This window comes from Plectropomus leopardus, chromosome 2, assembly GCF_008729295.1.
Source record: "Plectropomus leopardus isolate mb chromosome 2, YSFRI_Pleo_2.0, whole genome shotgun sequence".
NCBI lineage: Eukaryota > Metazoa > Chordata > Actinopteri > Perciformes > Serranidae > Plectropomus > Plectropomus leopardus.
The window spans coordinates 18,334,888-18,354,672 of record NC_056464.1 but is presented as its reverse complement, the minus strand read 5'-3'; the positions used below and the strand labels follow the sequence as shown (position 1 = coordinate 18,354,672).

At 39.7% G+C, this 19,785-nt stretch overlaps 2 protein-coding genes and 1 non-coding gene across 4 annotated transcripts; all 3 read right to left on the bottom strand.

Moving 5' to 3' along the window:
• Positions 1-1,438: 1,438 nt before the first annotated feature.
• On the bottom strand, positions 1,439-11,687 carry tfe3b (transcription factor binding to IGHM enhancer 3b). Of its 2 annotated transcripts, none has more exons than XM_042503552.1 (9): positions 11,535-11,687; positions 7,919-8,144; positions 7,609-7,833; positions 7,022-7,117; positions 5,874-5,985; positions 5,712-5,768; positions 5,463-5,538; positions 5,127-5,292; positions 1,439-3,664 (listed from the first exon to the last, which is right to left on the bottom strand). In XM_042503552.1, the coding sequence occupies exons 2-9, from the start codon at positions 8,108-8,110 to the stop codon at positions 3,206-3,208; spliced, it is 1,383 nt and encodes a 460-aa protein (XP_042359486.1). In that variant the 5' UTR covers positions 8,111-8,144; positions 11,535-11,687; the 3' UTR covers positions 1,439-3,205. The 2 variants fall into 2 exon arrangements, with proteins under 2 accessions (XP_042359486.1, XP_042359495.1); XM_042503561.1 differs by having other exon boundaries at positions 5,127-5,274.
• Positions 11,688-12,695: 1,008 nt separating this feature from the next.
• On the bottom strand, positions 12,696-19,092 carry gnl3l (guanine nucleotide binding protein-like 3 (nucleolar)-like). Its single transcript, XM_042496591.1, has 15 exons — positions 18,999-19,092; positions 18,863-18,906; positions 17,350-17,460; positions 17,133-17,249; positions 16,944-17,027; positions 15,527-15,662; positions 15,274-15,377; positions 15,010-15,154; positions 14,830-14,917; positions 14,556-14,733; positions 14,328-14,470; positions 14,104-14,240; positions 13,464-13,630; positions 13,173-13,347; positions 12,696-12,802 (listed from the first exon to the last, which is right to left on the bottom strand). The coding sequence occupies exons 1-15, from the start codon at positions 19,090-19,092 to the stop codon at positions 12,735-12,737; spliced, it is 1,791 nt and encodes a 596-aa protein (XP_042352525.1). The 3' UTR covers positions 12,696-12,734.
• Positions 19,093-19,593: 501 nt separating this feature from the next.
• Positions 19,594-19,666, bottom strand: trnaf-gaa. Its single transcript has one exon. It is a non-coding gene; the product is annotated as a tRNA-Phe (tRNA).
• Positions 19,667-19,785: the final 119 nt, after the last annotated feature.

Below are 19,785 nucleotides of genomic sequence, written 5' to 3'. Positions count from 1 at the left end.
TCCAATCTAGCATGACAATAGCAGCACTCGGGTTGAAATGCAAGGGTCGGGGTCATCTAAATTTAGTGAGAGATTTGCCGTTGCAGAAGCTGATCATGGATGAATAAAGAGAACGGAGCAAATCATTTGCACAGACGGGATAAGAAAGACCAGAAAATTTCAGAGAGCTGCTTTTTAAACCCATTAAAATAAAATACCATTGACACAAGGGACCTTCACTGCGGGGGAAAAAACAGTAGAATGGAGTTTCATAGCAGCTAACATGAATGATGGAGCGGACAATGAGGGAATGTATAATTTGTCCAGGGACATGAGACAACTGGATGTGCGACACCATTCAAATTAAATGTTGCCACATTGAGTCCAGAGAGAAACTGTCTGAGGAGAGGGAGTGCACGTTGTGTGACCAGCAGCTGATGGAACCGCTGATGTAAATACGTCTGAGATGTTTTCCTGCGGCTCCTGTATGCATGTGCACATACTCAGTCATGTGCCTACACTTATACTGTGCAGCACCTCTGAGCCAAAATATGTTCCCGCACTCATGGACCCCTATGACTTCAACTCATCAAGAATATTCACCATTTCTGGATTCTGTGGTCACCACAGAGGCATGCGAGGAAAAAAAAGTTTTCTTCCCAAATTCAGCATAACATGAGGGTGAATAACTGGCAAACAAGTGATCATTTGGGGGTGAAGTGTTCCTTTAATGGCTAGTTCCTGAGAAAGTTTTCATGAATATTTATTATTTTAATGTCTGGTGCAGAAGCCTCTGTTGAAACCAGCTTGCATAATAAACCAAAAGGTGGATTGAGCAGAGCAGCATCCACCTGTAGCTCATGCTCTGTGGAGCAACGCCAGCCAAAGCCTCTATGTGCCCTGCTGCCATCCTCACTGGAAACCTGCACAGTTCATGAAGTGAGTCAGCAATTCACATCCATCAGCAGGAGCCGAGACAGTGTCACAAACACTACGGTCCCCACTGAACCAGATGTTGACGGTAAGGACACAAAACTGTTTCCTTGTTAATCTCTTGTAAAAAATTTCCTCTTTTAAAGCATTCTTCTCTAACTTTGCCCCTTTTCTCGTTCACTACCTTTCCTTGCCCGAGACCTTTGTGCTGCCGTCCTTTTGGCCTGCCTCTTCTGTCACCCACTGGACTGTTTACTGGCCGTGACGAGAGGCTGTAACGAGTGTGTTTGGTCTCTGTGCTCGTACTTGTGTGGCTGTGAGCCCAACACCCTGCAGCCTCTCCTGGACATCACTCACCACTGTGACCTCTGCACGTGTCTGGGTGTTCGCTGCTTCACGTGTGACTGTCCCGTCTGCGACATCTGCCTCCAGGCTACAGAGTGCCTGGACCTCGCTATGGAAATCTCTCAAATGCTTTACCACTAACGCCAACTGTAAACAACAAAAATCACATCCAGACATGAACCAATGGGAATCATTTATTTGTTAAAATCTTCCGAAAGCCAACTTGTAAGGATAAGACACAAATGCTACCTGTTTATGGTAAACAGTCGATGTCAGCACTCAAATATATGTCAGGGTAAGACGTGGTTAATATTGTGGAGAGCCATTAAGTGGAAAAAGCTGATCATGGGTACTTAGGGGGAACTGAGCTCTGGAGTAGAGCTGCTTTTAGCTCAAAAGTCCTGAATGACCTGAAGAGGACACCTTAAAATCTGCGTAACCACCAGAACAGTATGTTTTTGGCTGCTGAAAAAAATAAAAATAGATGTGTATTATAAACGTCGGAGGGTGTGTTTGAGGAACAAAAATACAGTGCGTCAATGTTAAAAAAAAAAAAAAAAAAAACAAGAACAACTACACTTATGCAGGTACTTTTTCACACACATTCATTAACTGTACATAAGGTTGCGTTAAGCATCCGACAAAAATTAAATGCCTTTCTAAAGTTTGTGGCTGTTTTATAGAATAATAATTGCATTGCAGGTTTCACACAACAAACAGTTATATCTTATCATTACAGAGGTGAGGCTAGTGGTTGGTTTAAAAGAAGGTCAAAGCCCTCTGAATTCATACTACAATGAGCAAAAATGCATTATTAGATATATCACTTTTGATCGTCATCAAAAAAAAAAAGCCACAATCTTGGTAGAACATGCTAACCAGTAAAATCACTCAGTGACCATGGAGGTTAACAGAGACAAACAATCACTGACAACACAGATATTAGTCAGGAGAAACTACTTATCAAACTATTATTCAGGTATCAAAAAAAAGAAAACTAAAATGTAATGATCTACAGTACTATTGTAAAAGATAAAATTGTTCTGCATTTCTCATACTGTCTTACATTTCCATTGACTGAGTGAATATATTCAAAAATAAAATGCTGATTTGTAATTTGTAGCTACTCTGGAAGAAGTCCTGCTTTGGCTAACTAGCTGCAGCAGCAAGTGATTTTCCATTGCTTTTTAAGGTTTATTACAAAGACATGCAACCTGGGCATTAGCTGTCCACTGTGTGTGATAGTAATAAAAACAGACAAAAGCTCTCATAAAATGCATAGACTGCCATAAAATAAGGTGCAATAAAATTGCTCAAAATAAAATATTCTTATATACAATATGCAGTTAATATTTCACAATGTGCCAATTCACCTTACAAAGATCCCTTCTGTAGCTGCTGGTGAAACAACCCAACACGGATGCGACTGCTATTAACAAACCCTGATTCCAGTCAGTTGAAACAAAAAACAAAATAAACTGTATGTTGGCATCTCTTGATCAGTTTGTTATGCCAGTCTTGTTGTGAAAAATAAACCTCACAGCTTTCTTCCCTATAAATGAGCACATAATAAATTCAAGCAAACTTTATATCCCTCTTAAATCTCTGAAGAAAACCTTAAAAACTATTTAAGAATGTATTATCTCATAATTCTAAGTCCATGCCCTTAATATATAATATTCCATTTTAGTAAGATTGTATTTATAAACCCAGACATGATCATCTGACCAGCTCCAAACAGGAACAATAATAATAAGGTCTGTATGGCAAAAAAATCAAGAACTTACTTTTTCCAACGTTTGTTAGTTTTGATCTTAATGTTAGCTATTTCTGCTTCTACAAGCTCATTTCTACAGTCCTATAAACAGACTCGTGTTATTTAAGGGTAGACTGCACTTCCTGACATTCTTGTCCCTACAGACAGTCTCTGACTGCCACACAGAGCCCATCACAAGTCCTCGTCCATGTCAAGGCTGCTCCTGCGACTGCTGGTTTTAGAGGCACCTGGTGACAAAGGAGAAAACAGCGGCTCAGCCACCCGCTCTGGAGACAGGGTACACCCGTCGTCCATAAGAATGTCTCCCAAGCCCACGTCAGGGTAGAGTGCTGAGGCGGAGGTGTCGTCTAGCTCGGCGAAACTCAGGCTGCCCAGGTCCAGAGGGCTGCTGAGGGTGACTCCTGCAGGAGAGTCCGAGGAGGGCGGGGACAGGAAAGAGGCCGGCAGAGACTGTCCAATGACTGCTGCGCCCATACTCAGCAGGTTTTGGGAGGACACTGCAGCGGGAGGCAGAGACGGGCCGCTTTGTGGGACCTGCTGCTGGTGGAGCAGAGAGGGATCAGAGCTCAGACCAGATGAGATGCCACTGGAGGTGGAGAGGCCGTGGAGTCGTGCCTGCATTTCCAGCTCCTGAAAAGAACAGCAACACATTCAAACTCAGATGCTCTGTCCTGGAATGACTGAATGTGTTATTATGTTACTGGCAACTGTTTATGCATTTTGCACATAGAAAGTAAATTCCCTACAATAAACAACACTTAAAAAGGTAAATTTTAGCTTTGTTGCCTAAATGAGATTGGTTTAAACTGCACAAAGCAAATCAGCACTGTGGTGATGCAAAGTGGCAGTGAGGGCTAATCGAGTCAAGAACTGGTCGAGAACTGATGAAAACTGCACATTTCTTGGACTGAAACATCACTTCTGTTGTGGCTGATTGTTAAGCTGTACTGTCTTTAGGCCATGCCACTAATGCCAATTTCACCTGGTGTACTTTTCTTGCAAACAAATGCAGTTTTGTTTCAATTTTTGTTCCTTTCTTATCTTATATTTTTAATCACTGAGTGTCCACTCAAAATTAAGCCTGTTCTAACTGGCTGACTGCTAGCCCTCTGGTATTGTTGCTGGCTTTCTAATAAACTAGTCATTTAAACAACTTCACACTCGCTGCTGCTCTTTCTTGGTTTCTAACCAGAAATGCAAGAGGAAACGCAAAATTTGCTATCAGCAAGCTATTCGGGACCAGATTATATTCAGGCAATAAAAGCGTTAATTCCCAAAGTTACGTCGCTGATGAATAAAATGTTTGAGTTTGCTACAATGTAACATCTCTGTCTCTCTTTCTTCATCTGTTCATGAATGTACTGTAACAGGCAGCAAAGTGCAAGCTGTACCCAGCGTGCCACTCAATAGTTAAACAGTTGATAGGGGTCCCCTCTCAAAACACCACACAGTGTATACTTCTGTTGGTAGTTATGCACTACTAATAAGTATGTCCTGTAGATTGCAAGAGTTCAAACTACACACTGTACCTCCTTGGGTCCTCAGCAATACTCAAAATTGTGAAGTCCATCAGATTAATGGTTGTCGAGAAAACCAATGGCAGACAGACTCCTTCCATTTTAGTTAGGTGAACAAACCGTTTTTTATCGGATAGCGATTTTCTTTTATTCCTCCTGTAGTAGCACATGCTGCTTTATGGTACATTACTGCTAAAAACTGTCCGTATGAGGAATATCATGACTGTCATATTACTTTTTTTGATTAAATAAGAGAAGACCAGACAAACAATTTGACCCACAGGCTAATCTGTTAACATGTAATATATATATATATTTAAATATTTTAATACCAAAATATGTCAAGTTTTTTTTATGGAGGTAAGCTTAATTCTATCTCAACTTCACCTATAATAAATTAGTAAAATAAATCCTTACAACAACACACATTTGCTTTATCATCTCTGCAATAGGCATGTGCATATTTGCGTTTTTGGGGACCCACAGTAAAGCTAGTAGTTCAAAACTCCACAATGTGCCCTTCAGGTATGTAGCCAAATTCAACGACAACAACTAGTCGACTAACAGATACTGACCTGGATGCGTAGCATTAGACTGTGGTTGGCTTGCTCCAGCTTTTTCTGACGCATATCGATATCCTTGGCTCTCTGCTGCTCCTTCTGTAATTTCCTGATGTAGTCCACGGAGGCTTTCAGGATGGTGCCTTTGTTCCAGCGCATCTCGCTGATATCATTGTGATATCAGTAAACATATATTGTAGAGGCAGCAGAGAAAACAAAACACAACAGAAACAGAAAAAAAAAGATTTTTACTACACAGTAGTTGTACACACTCAATTCTAATACAAATACTGTCTTTTCGATGATTAAACAAAGGAAAATCAATGCCCTGAAAAATCAGACTGCGCTTACGGGTCATTCGACTTGGGTATAAGAGTACCCAACTCCTTTATACGGTCATTGATGTTGAATCTCCGCCTCCTCTCAACTGTAGACAAGCAAGAATGACAAGGCAGAGAGGAAGAGCAACACATTGGTTATGTTCATGTTATCATTTTGAATCTGCATGGCTCTGCATGTTACATTTTAACTGTGTTCCTGATGTTACTGTATTCACATTCAACAAAGTGCACAGAATGGCTGAAATAAAGCTCGACTTACTGAGGTTATGGTTGTCTTTCTTCTGCCTTTCTTTCATTAGTGCTTTGGCATCTGCGTCTGCAAAACAAATCCATAGTGTTCCACACAATAAAATACTATTTAACTTAAGAAAAGGTTATCCTAGACATGAAAAAGACACCATTATAATTTAAGTTAACCTACCAGTAATTTCCCTTTTAATTTTTGGAAGATCAGCAGGGCAGGAGTTGCTGACAGTGAGAGTAGGTGCTGCCATTCCAGGGCTATGGTAAACATCCAACAGGTTTCCTGGGAGCTACAGGACATAACATGTTAAAATATATGTCATTACTGGTAACTGACAACTACAAGCCTAGAGGCAAATGCATAAAAAGTATGTCTTCCCCATTGCTGCTTAAAGGGACCGTTTATTCCCAAAATAAAAATGTTTTTCCTCTTACCTGTAGTGCTATTTATCAGTCTAGATTGTTCTGTTGTGAGGTGTTGGAGATAAGAGATATCTGCCTTCTCTCTAATACACGCTCATTGTCTCTTTCCAGAAACTGGACTAGAAAACTATCTAGATTGATAAATAGCAAAAATAAGAGGAAAAATATATATTTAAGATTTTAGGTTGAATTGTCACTTCAAAAGTTTAAAATAAAATTAAAAAACTAATCAAATCAGTTTGTTGCATCAGATAAATGCTACTACATATTGCATCCAGTGACCATGCCACAAAGAAAAGGTTGGCATTACCATAAAATTATAAAACTAAGTTTTTAATCAATATATGCTGTCTAAGGATAAACCACAAAATTCAACAATGTATAGTACCTTCTTACATATTAAAGCTGAATAACATTATTTAGTACTATTTCAAAAATCATAAAAAGCATTTACCTCACTGTGCTTCTTTTTCTTTTCTTCCAGCAGCCTCACCATAATCCTCATTTTTTTGTTATGCAGCAAAATTTTGGCAAACTCCTTCTATCTAAAAACCTAGCTGTCAACTTGGCAGCTACGATGTTCTTTTTATGAGCAATCCACTCGGACTCGCTTCTCCCTGTCTTGTATCCTCTGATACCTTTACTCCGCCCAGGCAGCACTTTTGTGACGAATAGTAACTCAGTGCCAAAAGTATATATTTACTCCTACGACTTCAGAATTCCACACATAAAAGAGACCGTCCATTCACAGAAAAAACACTTTGGGTATAAAAAGTTAGAGGGTTACACCTAAAATCCACTGCGTTGTCCTGCCACTGTTCACCGAAAGAAGGACCTGTGATCTCTAGCGGAAACTTTCAATAGGAAGTACACATGGTCAAATAAGTACATTGTTCTTCATACCGTACTAGGCAGCTGAAGACCTGAGTCAATCAATGTAATGATGTCATCATTAAAACTGGATTCAAGACTAATGATGTCGTCGATCACATCGTCAATCTAGATAGAGCAGAAGACAGAAAACACCAGTGGTATCAAGTCAGTTAAGTCATCAGGGTCAAATGTGTCAACAAATTTGTATATAATGTGCTTCTTAATCTATAACAGTTTTAAAGGCTGTCATTAAAACCTTTAAACTACTTTAACCAAAGAGGCCTGATTTCAAAGAGGGGGTGCGTGCAAGAGAAGTGCTGGCATGGTTAAACTGTAGGTGCAGTATTTAACATCTTATTGTGACAGCAGGCCAACCAGGGTACCATGACTAAAGGTATGCATCAGCGCAGTGGGACCTTCGGACAACTCATTGCAGAGCAAACAAAAAGTAATTAAGCCCTAAGTGAGCAGAGGGTAAGACATTTAACTTCTCCAAAACTGAACTATTAGTTTGCAGAAAGACAACTGTTGACGTGGTTGTGTAATCTGCTGTTCCAGCAAACCAAAAACCACACACAACAAGTTAAACCACTATCAAAAGCAGGAATTTCCCATACTTCCTCCTTGTTAGAGCCGATATTGAGCAGAGCCATAGGACTGTTAGGGGCACTGCTGGCAGAAGGAGCAACTTCAGGGGCAGAGCTGGACTGCTGCACAGGGGACACGCCCAGGGTCTGAGTGACGGCGTTGTTGCCCAAAGTGGTCGAGAGGTACTGCTTCACCTGCTGCCTCTGTGCCTGCTGGATGTGGTACTTGGTGGGGTTCTCCAAGTGGGTCTGCACCTGATCATTTAAAGAGTTGTTAAGTTCTGACATAAACGCACTTCACTAAACACAAGTGACGAACATATAAACAGAACGCTCTTACTTTCAGCACCTCCACAGGCACCTGTGCTGGAGGAGGGCGGGCAGCATTTGGGGGCAGTGTGACAGAGATGGCAGGAGTGGAGTCAGAGGCCCGGAGCTGAGAGGCAGAGGCCTGCTGCTGAGCCTCACGTCTCTCCTGCTCCTGGGCTTGTTCTCGCATCAGCTGCTGCCGCAGCAACACACGTGACGACATGGCTGAAGAGGGCTATCCAGACCTAGCGATGGAGCTGGAAAACAAACACAAAGCAAAGGAGCATTTTAGAAGGTAAAAACAGTATTTAAAAGTATGTAATGTTAATGTGTTATACACAGCTCAGTTCTTTAAAACATCCTCTTTTGTATGCTGGTGATGATACATTTGAGGAGGAAAAACTTTGTTTTTCTCGCATGCCTACACAGAAAAATGCGAACATTTATTTATTAGAGACCACCCTAAAGGCAGCGACGCACCAAGCCAACCGTTGGCTCTAAGTTTCAGTTCTGAAACAGAAAATGTACCCGTACTTAGAACATTTCCCTGGGTGCTTTGTGTCATCGGCAACATCTTTCACCATTCATTGTCTAAGGAGCAGCTACAGACTTTCTACACTATGACATTGCAAATGTGAATGTTAGCACTCTGGTTTTTAGATTTGGGAGGGTGTTGCTCATGTTTACTAGTTTTTTTTGACTGTCTTTGATCATAGAAAAAACGTGTGAATTTTGAAAATGGGTGCAGTTCCCCCTTTTAAATATTTGAGGTCTCACTTTGAAGAGAGCATAAATACGTTTCACTTTCAATTCAGTTTTAAACAGCACGCTCTCAGGGAAATAGCAATATGTTAAGGAAGTACTGAGCATTCAACTGGATAAAAGACATCAGGATTAGTCTGCACGAGTTGTGTAAGACTTTGCAAACAGATGTTTTGATAGTTTAACTGTTGTTAAATGTGGTCCTCGACCAATCAGTACATCAATATTTTTTCATGGAGGCAAGATTTTGATATACAAATAGTCATTTTGTTGGTGAAGTATTCCTTGAAGTACCAAACCGCCATTCATTTGACAAAAAGATGTTACTGAAAGTGGAAGGACTTCTAAAGGTACTCAGTAGCAATATTTTTGAGCTCCAGTCCAGAGTCTCTCATTTGTTATCTTTAATGCTTTTTTTGGCCTTAATGATGCCTTGTTACCTTTTTAACTGTCATGCCAGTACCTCTCATCTTCAGTTGGATCTAATTTGTTTGCCTTTTTCTGTTCCAACTCCTTCCTCTGAGATACTATGTGGACTCAGAAAGACCTCCTCAGGCTCTAACCTAATGCTGCTAACTTACAAACAAACCAGCCTTTACATCTCAAGCCTGCATCGACAGCCAATATCTAGAATTGTCCTCTAACATTGGATCCTTTACTGTGTATAAACATGGGTCATTACTTTTTACAAAGCTACGAGACATTACCAAGTGATTCTTAAAGGTCCCGTGTGTATAAAGTCAGATTTCTGTCTCTATTATTGCTATAAAGCAGGTATAGGTGCTTCATAAAAACTATCAAAATGCTCAATCCAAAGAGAAAAGCCTACAGCCTGTATTCAGAACCGTTCCATTATATGAGTCGCCATGACTTCAATGAAGTTGTGATGTCACTACAATGTAATATATAGGTAGAAACTGCTGCTACAGTGCTGTTACAGTCATTGCCCAGCTGCAATGATAGTGTAGAGATGCTGGGAGCGCAGACTTGAAGACCTGCAAAAACTCACTAACGATGAGCTACTTTTACACTGCCTGTTTGAGGTGAGAATATCAGCCGTTATGCCGCCTCGCCATTTGGCATTTAAAGTATGATCGCAGAATGGGAGGACAGAGTGGTCTCGCCTTTAAGCTGCCATAGGAGGTAGTAACCATGATGAGATGATCTCTGTTAAAAAAGGACAGCCAGCAAGATGGGCTCGTTATATGTGCAATGCACCGCAGGAGACATAGAGACATAATAAGCAGCTAGCAGCAATTAGTTGCTAATTCAAGGTGGAAAATTGCCACATTATACCACTGTCATTGTTTAGAAAGGGCTGCCAACACGTATATTATTTGTCACACGATGCACCGACACTGTTGTGTTAAACATCACACCTGTCACATCTCTTTTGGTTGCGCAATGCTGGATGTGATTTAAAATCACAAACTGGAGTAAAGTGATGTCTCCATCGTTTGGTTCTGTGTTAGTCCCCAGGAAGAGTGCCAGGCTTTGAAGGAAATTTTACATAGTGGCCAAAAGTGGAATTACACTGTTACTTGTTGCCATAGGGCCTAAAAGACTTTTCCCCCAAAGACTTCCACTGGGAAAGAGCTGTCTGTAAGTCAGTGGATACATTTTTTGAGCCTCAAAACCTCCACAAAATTACTAATTTCACTGTCATGATTTAATCCATTCAGATTGATAACATTTAGAAAGTCTATAAGAGCCGCAACATTAAGTTACTTGATTGCCACTCAGGCTAGCGGGATGCTAAACCGGGTTCCATAAGCAGAAGGTCTGGGTACAAAAAATTGAGTATTTTTTGCTACATGTGCTACTAAGCAGCTCTCATAGGACTAAACAGGCCCGCCTCCATGCTGTATCCAGGTTTTCTTAATACATCCACGTTCTTTGTAAGCAAGCAAAGGAGGCATGAAGAAGGGACTCAGTTTAGTTCAATATCTGTGTAAACAAGGCTAAAGAAACTGAGTTTTTTTTTTAGGACTGGAGGGGTTTAAAGAGACAGACGCTAAGACAATATGGTGAATACAGATGTATTCAGGCAGACAGCATGTGAAAAAAAAGGTTTTTGAAAACATTAAAGCATGTAAACATGTTCTGTTAGAAACCCTAAATACAAGTATAAACCTGGAAATACACACAACGTGGGACCTTTAATGCTCGCATGTTTTCTAAGGTGTGACTCTGATTTCAGATTTCGTTATATTCACATCCAACGTATCAAAACAAAATGCAGTAATAGAATTCAAAGCACTTCGTTACTAGTCGTGTAACATTAGACGTCTGAAGAGTCGACAGCAGGCTGCCAGTAAAGCTTCCTCCTGTGGGTCAGTTAGCTAACACTATGTGAAAGTAATTTGACAGCGCCGTTATGTTGGCGAGCAATGGTCCCCACTCTGCCAAAACACCGTATAAACTCAGTTACTTCACGACATATTGATTCGTGGGTAGACTTATGTTTCTCTAATGCCAGTTATATACATGAAATGGATAACTATCTTACTTTTGGCGGTTTTCGTAATGTCTATTTTTGGTGAGCTCTAATCTCGCGTCATGCTAGCAGATTTCACTTGACAGCTCCGTGATGCTAGCGGGCCAACATCAACTGACACTAAAAGCTAACTACTGTTTACACCGCCGACTTTCTACAGAAGCCTCTTTTTGGTTACATACCAGACACGAACTGGGAGGAGGTTGGCTATTTTCGCTGAAATCTGTGGTGTGTATTTTGACAGCGCCCTAACACACAGCCGCGGCAAAGTGAAAATAGGAAGTTGCAGATTAGCTAAAAGAGCTAGCTACCTAGCATCCGTTAGTTGCCCAACAAGCTAATGCTACCTAGCTGGATACCTTATATCAGAGAGAAGATAAAAACATACTGTGGCAATAGATTTCTTAAACGTGATCACAGCCATTAATCTCCGAAGTCCTCCGGTTTCTTTGCCATCGTTTAAATCGGTAAATGCGAGCTCTTCAGCAGTCGTTAGCCGCAGCTCTAAGCAGTGTTGTTTATCTGGGGCCGATGGGCTGAGGTCATCCCACACAGGTCACCCGGAAGTGGTTGACTGCTTTGGGGTTATTGAATTTTCAAAACAGCCTTAACTGTTGTGTTTCAATGAAAAGTTATGTGTTTACTTGATCTCAAGTTAAAGTGCAATTAAGTGCAATAGCTCCTAGATACGGAAGTGTCAACGCCCTGCAGGTGCAAACTATTAAAAAACTGTGATTTACTGAAAGCAAAACTTTCCAAATAGCAGGAGTTGAAAAACTACTATGAAAGAATATTATTTTCACAAACAGCATTGGGGAGTAACATTGATATTAGTTAAATTAATATTAGTTTTATGTACATTGATATTTGTCTTTTTAAAAATATAACTGTAATTCTATGCAATCTTGATGTAAATATTTACCTTTTTGTATATATATTTTTTACCATTACTGTTATTGTATGCACACTATTGTGTATAACCTTGATATCTTATTTTCTTCTTTTTTTTAACTAAAAGCCTAACTCAGGACAGGAGTTGGGAATTTGCAATAGCTATTATCTCTACATGTGAAATATCAGCTGCTACCGCTTGTTTGTAATAGGCTTAAGTTGCACAATGTAATTCACAATGTTCCAAACAAATAAACTCTATAAATAAATAGTTACATGTAATTAGGTGCATGTGATGAAATGTAGAATAAAATAATCATATCGTTGCTTTGCATCTTTTCAACATGCAGAAATGCCTTCTTTTTGCATAGCCTGTTTCTGGAAAATTTTCAGCTTCACTGCCTACTTTAAAACATTTGTTGGAAAAGTAATTAAATGTTATAGGTTCATTACTTTGAACGAATCAAAGTAGTTGCATTACTTATATTTTTAACAGGGTAACAAGTAATAAGTAACCTATTACATTTCCAAAAATTAATAGGGGAAAGGGGATTGTGGGTTTTGCATGCGGATTGTAACACTTTTTTACATCAGAATATTTAAAGTACATCCTTAGAGTACTAATGTAAATTAAAAAAAGACAAACACAAATGCTCTATTCTTTTGATCTTTTATTTCAATCCATTTTAAATTTAAATCAGCTATCTGAAAATGAGAAGTCCATTGCAGCTGTCAAGGTGTCTGAAAGTTTGGTGGCAATTTTGTCTGCAGAGAAAAAAAAAAAAAAAAAACTTTGCATGATTAAATATAATCAGTGTCAGGTATCAAGAAAACACATTATGCCATTCTGTGTGTGTATGTGCGCGTGTGCAAGTGATTTCATCTTGATGCACACATTTTGACCATCAGCTACAGGGGCAGACATAAGGCCACATTCAGGCACGCTTAGCCACATTAACACCGATGTATAATAATAACAATAATACCCTGTATAAACTGATAAAACCATATTTAAGTCCTGTTTTTTTTGTTTACTTTGCTTTGAGGCATTTAAAGAAATCACATCATGAATACACCACACCACAAACAAAATGACATACTGTGGTATCAGATTGAGTACTACATTTATACAAACCAGATCTTTTCTGTTGCTTTTTCCTCTTCTTGCTGGCCGCCAGGAGCGCCTGGCCCTGCTGTAGAGGATCAACACCAAAGATATCCTTCAGATCTGGAGCCCTGGGAACTGCCTCATTTGCAGGTAAGTCAGTCTTTGACTTCTGTGATTTTATCTCCACTGTCATTGGTCCAAACTGTTTTGAGCAGGACAGAAAGTTAAGTAAATTCAGCCACATTTTTACTGATTTTAAGTGCACAAAATACTGTGATTAAAAAGGCACTGCAGCTGTAATGACTGCACTGTTCACACCTCTGGGTCCTGGTCATCCTCCATAGACTGAGTTTCATCCTGGAGTTCGGTCTCTTTCAAGGACCCTCCCAACATATCCATGTCAGAAGGTGGTTCAGCCCGACCACCTTGTGTCATTCCAGTGGTTTCCATGCAAAATCCCATTTGGATATCAGGGCAAGATGACTCTGAAAGACAATCAAAAAGACACCACATTTACAGCAACTGCTGTTACTTTTGGATATTTAGGATCCCAGATAATCTGACAAAACCAATACCCCTCTCTCACCAAAATTAGTGTGTGCATGCATTTTTTAAAAAAACTTAAGTAAACCAGCTAAATACAGGTGATTGGCCATATTCCCACTGCCAGTGAACTCACCGCAGGACTGTGTTTTTCTGTCAGCTGGCGTGTGTGTGTTTTGTTGGTGTCATACTTATTCAGTCTCTCTTTCAAATGTGGTGCAGACTAACTTGGAATAATGTTTGTGCGCAGCTTCGGAGGAGACGGACGGTAATTAGTGATGGTGCGTCATTTCATCACACCGTCATTTCATCATCTGACCTGGGTGTGAACGCTGATTGCATGCATTCTCATTTGCATATAAAAGCCAGATGTTAGCAGCTCAAGATTCAAGATTCCACTAGAGGTGAACTTTACCTGCAAGAACCTCCTGATTTCCTTTTTCCAGCTCATCCCAGTCAAACGCTTTTCCCATCTCTGTCACAATCTCGGCGCTGACGTGTGTGGGAAGAGTGTGTGTCTCTGGAGGGTGGGTGAAGTAGCTGATCCTTCCCCTAAATAACATAACATGCTGAAATTAATACAGTACCTATAAAAACTGGTGGATTTGTCAAACTTCCAAAATCCTAACTGTTACCCACCCTGTCCAGTCCATTAACACACTCTTTGCTGCTTTGTCTGTGTCGGGGAGTCCTCCCTTTCTTAGCTTGCCTTGACGTCGAGCAAGCATTGCCAAGAACTCCTGAGCTGTGTGAAAGTCTGACACTCCATAGTGCTCCATGATCTGTAAGTCCAGCATAATGACCGTAATCGCAGTGTGCAAAAGACAAAATTAGGCAACGTATGAAAACACTGTAACAACGACATACCTGCTCCTTGTTGCAGCGTCGAAGGATTGCTTCAACAGGGGGAAGGGGATCTACAAGCTGTTCGATTTTCACACAGTTACGAAGAATCATTGCTGCATCCGTCGTTGAAGTTGCCATGACGATGCCGGGGCAATCTAGAAGCTTAATGTGTTTGTCCAAATGCACCTCTTGAAGGCACCTGAAATCCATCAAACCCATCAGCAAGGCTAGTAGGGAACAAGCAGGATTTCACAGGAGTGCAGGATTAACAGCTGACGGTACTATAGTCACTCACTTCGTAACTCCAGGAGTGGCTCCGACATTGCACGCTCGTGCCCGTTTCAAACTGTTGATCAAACTACTCTTTCCCACATTAGGAAAACCTACGAAACAGGAGTGGCACCATTATTTCACTCTAGAAGACCTCGTCTTACACTCAGAGAGAACCTGGTGTAATGCTGGATGTGATGCTTACCTACAACTCCTACAGTGATGGCCGTCTTTATGTCGAGGTTGCGGCAGTAGTTTCCAAGTAGCTTCATCAAGCAATCTGCCCCAACACAAGCACTGGTACTAAGAAGCTCTGTGGTGGCCTGTGTCACTGGTACGTTACTGCGTTTCTGTCCATGGCACGAGACACAGGGAAACATTGTTCGAAAATATGTTATTCTATAGGTTTGATAATGTGAGTTTCAATCGTATTGTTAGATTATCAAAATATAAATATTTGACTGCATACCAAGTTCTTGGTCTGTTGCTGAGTGGATGCTTTGAAAGCTACTGTAGGAAACTCATTACGAAGATATTTAATCCACTTTTCCACAATTTCCTTTGACACCAAATCTATAATCAAAAGTAAAAAAACATCTTAGTCAAGCAGTAAATATTTGACACAATAAATAAAACACTTGTAACTAATTTGCTGTTCAATTAAATATGCATATAGACAATCCATTAAAGAAATACGTTCTAAATGTTTTTAGTAAACTCACCAATTTTATTGAGAACTAAAACTATCTTCTTGTTTGTTCCGCTTTGGATGACTGCCTGCTCCACCTGAGGACATCTGCAGCCAAGAGGGTCACGTGCATCCAAAACCTCCAAAATCACATCTGAGGCCTCCACTACCTTTAAAAAAAAAAACCAAACATATTTTAAAACAGTGTTCATGTTCAAAAGTCTATTTGTCCACGTATTCAGAGGTTTTTGAAAGAAGATATTTTCCTTTAGGTTTTGGCCTCTTTTCCATACACAAACAGAGTTTCAGGTCGATTTAACACTAGGGCTGCACCTAACAATTCTTTTTTTTATCGATTAATCTATCAATTTTTTTTTATTGATCTAACTATTATTTTGTTATTAATCAATTAATATAACAACAAATTTACCGAAAACAACATTTTAAAACGCTGCAGGGCATTATTCTCCAACAAAAAATAGCGCAATAACTGGTAATCTGTGTTTTACAGTCTAATATAAAGTCTCTCCAAAATAAAATTAATGCAAGAGCTTGTTCCACTCAAGTAAAAGGAATATAGTGCATCTACATTTAGCAATCCAATAGCAAAATATATAAAACAATGTAAAACTCAAGTCACTTTTAGGAGGAGTGACAAACAGTTACTCTTTGTTATGGTAACAAACCTCAAACCTAGCAGTCCAACAAAACATCTTACAGTAAAATTAGTGCAGTCTGAATGACACTATAACTTTTCTTTAACAGAAATAATTATAACTAGTCCATTCTTTCTGCATCACAATAGTCCAGCCTTACAGCCGCCTGCCATCAGAAGGTGTTAAAAAATTAGTTTAATAAACACAATTTTTAACACCTTCTAATGTGCAAATTCAATCTCCTTAATTCATGCTCATGGTTGTTATGTGTATTGATAATACGCTAGAAATAACAGCAGCAAACTACAAGGTTGCAGTGCTTGGACTAATGACTACTTTACACTTAAACTCAGTATTGCTGGACCACCGCATAGACAAATGGAGTATGACCAGCGAGCATTGGGGGCCGTTTCTGTGTTTTAGTGTATACTGAGACATTTTGTAAAACAAAGGTTATTTTAACCAAGGAGGAAATACCTGCATTCAGAAATATCTATATAATTAAGGACAGGGTGTTTTATGAGGCAGGAAATCCGTACCAGCCTAAACACTCGAGACTGCACATTTTTGATTCACCATGTGAGAGCAAATGCATTCATTAAAAGACAGTTGCCTGTTTTAAGGTGGTGTGAGGTGTAATAACTTTTTCCCAACATTCACTGACTTTCAGCTGCTTTTAAAACTGTGATGACAAAAAGTACTGAACTGAAGTAATAATTCCAGGTATACACCCCTTATATTGTAATATTCATCAGATATTAGCCAGTTTGTTGCATGTGCAGAGCAACTACATACCTTTTTAAATTCTCTGTAATACGCCTTTCTTGAATTCTCATTTTCAAAATTCACATTCTTCTCCAAACTCTGCATCTCAATTTCCTGTGGAAAACAAAGACGAAAACAGAAATCACTACAATGGCATTTTTCTCCTGTCTGCAGCTTTTCTTACTGCAGTAAATTTACATTAAATAGGCTGACATATACCCTCTGCTCAAACTGTCTTTGTCGCTGTAGGATGTCATTCTGATAGCTTTGCAAATTCCTCCTCTTCATCAGCTCTCGTTCTCTAGAGATTTTCTGCCGGTCCTGAAGTTCCTGAACCTAATTAGGAAACATACAAATTGAGAGTTTGGTTTAACGCAATAAAATAGCAGCAGTGTAACCTCAAACATGAGTCCATGCAAGACTTTGAAATGTTCACCCTTTGCTTCCTGATTTCCTCTGGTTTTCTGTGGTCTTTGACGTGCTGCGCGGAGGACTGCTCTGAACTCTTTGTCTGCCCCGAGGCATCGTTCTTCTGTACACCTTTATTCTGCAGGCCGGAAAACACGTAAAGGCTATTAGTTTATTATAAAGGCATGAAGATGCAACGTAGGGACCCAAACATTCATTTCATCACAGCATCTGTGAGGTGTTGTAAATTGAATAAGAAGCTCACACATTTCACTGAGCAAACAATGCAAAATATAATCAAAACAGCCTAAAAATCTCTTTAAAATATAAATAATAAATATGAAATGGTAAAGAGTAATGCAACAGACTTGTACAACACTTCAAGACTTTCTCTGATAGTGTGTGTGTGTGTGTGTGCTCTAGCATGCTATATACCACTGTTACAAAGTATGAAGTCACCTATTTATGTTTTTCTTCTTTCTTTCCAATAATGGCCATTTGAACAGACATAAAAACAGCATCATTCAGACACCATATGTATCATTACATCTTCAGTAGTTTTGGCCCCAAAGGAGGAATAATTCAGTGATTAAAACTTCCAATTGGTTGATGTCCCCAGTGTTGCGTTGATTTCATTTTCATTCTGTTTTCCAATTCAATTCATTTAAGTGATCCTTGACCATCATTGAGGATCTACGGCACAATCGGGGTCTAAATATTTTTGGGGTGCACTCAGTGGTTAGGTAGAAAAGGTTTAAAGTGTGATTTATCAGACCAAAATATACTGAGCTCATATTCCCTAGTGCAAAAATTAAACTTCTGAGTAAACTTCTGTTTCTGTTGTGAAAATCTGTTGTCAGAACTTTGCTACAGCAACAGGCTGAGTGTTGACACCATCTCAATATAAGCATTATTGTGCATTTACACTTAAACAGCTATTTGCTCCTGTTAAATCTGCACAGCTTTTGATGCTAAGCTTATATTGTTTACTAATGACATCTCTTCTACTCTTACTTAGGCTATCTTTGTCTCTTTCTGTCCTTTCAGCTGTCAGGTTAGCGTTTCATTTACATTCCTTTTTTGAAAACCCGTCACACAAAGTAACATTTACTTGAAGAGAGGACTTAAAAACCTAATAGCATACAACACCATTCAAGAATAAAGAGCAGCCCTCTCATCTGACTGTACCAACTGCTGTGTAAATTATGGCCACGCAGTTTATGCTTTACAGTATCTCATCCATAAACACTGCACAGTTTGTTTTTTCATGGAGACACGCATAGTGACACGAGGTGCCGAATAATACATTTACACCCAAGTATAGTGATGACAGGAGCTGAGACAATATTTTACCAATCTTTGCTGGCACTTTGCAGTCAGAGCAGTGTACCAGCCAGTACTAGTGACAGAAAAGCGTCCGTTACAGTATACTTTTGTTGTCCTGGCATCATCAGACTATTATATTTTCATGGTTTTGAGCTTTGACTCGTAGCTCCAGCAGTAAAAGTTAGCCACAGACAACATTAGCCGGCAGCGCTTACCTTAAATTTTCCGAGGAAGCCGAGACGTTTGGCTCGTTTTTGTTCTGTAAAACATCAGAAACGACAACATCCTTTTAAAACCACACACTGTCATGTAGTAAGTGACAACATTTAGTGAGTACCGATAAATACGTACTAGCTTTAGACATAACCTCGCCCGTTTTCTCCTCCGACCTCACGTGTGTGGCAGGAGGGTGGACACGCGCACACAATGGCGTCATCAACAACATCCGGCTGAATGTCAAAATAAAAGAGCGACTTGGTTCCCAAACTATGCAGGAGTCGTTGAACCTCGATTTTATCTGTATATAAAGCTGAGTTCTTCAGATTTCCGATATTTTTTTGTTGTTGCTGTTTTCCAGGTTGTTTCCTGGTTAAGCTACGTTTTGGGGGGGCTGAAAGCACCCCTGGTGTGTGCACCAAAAGGACCGTCATACAATTTAGTAATTTGGACTCTGTACAGCCCTCAGCCTACGTTATCTGATAAAAAGGAATCTGAATACAAAGACTTCAAAATGCCCATTTTCATTTTAAATATCAAAGCGAACAATGGACTAAGGATAGCCGAGTTGTGCCTACATGAATCCATGAATTCATGATTGCTTTGCGGGAAACCTATGAGGAAGACCTGCTATAGAAACAGCAATAGAGACCTTGTTGCATAGCATTGGGGTTAAATCTATTGCATTAACCAACAAGGTGATTTGTTATAAAATCTGGGACTGGATCACTGCCGAAACCCGGGATCGAACCAGGGACCTTTAGATCTTCAGTCTAACGCTCTCCCAACTGAGCTATTTCGGCTCCGACAAGTGTAAATCGTGGCCCTGAATACAGATTGAAAGCATCGTAAACGAAAATAAAGATATTTTGGCACATATTTACTTATGACTCTAAATGACTTATGTCATTTAGAATGTATA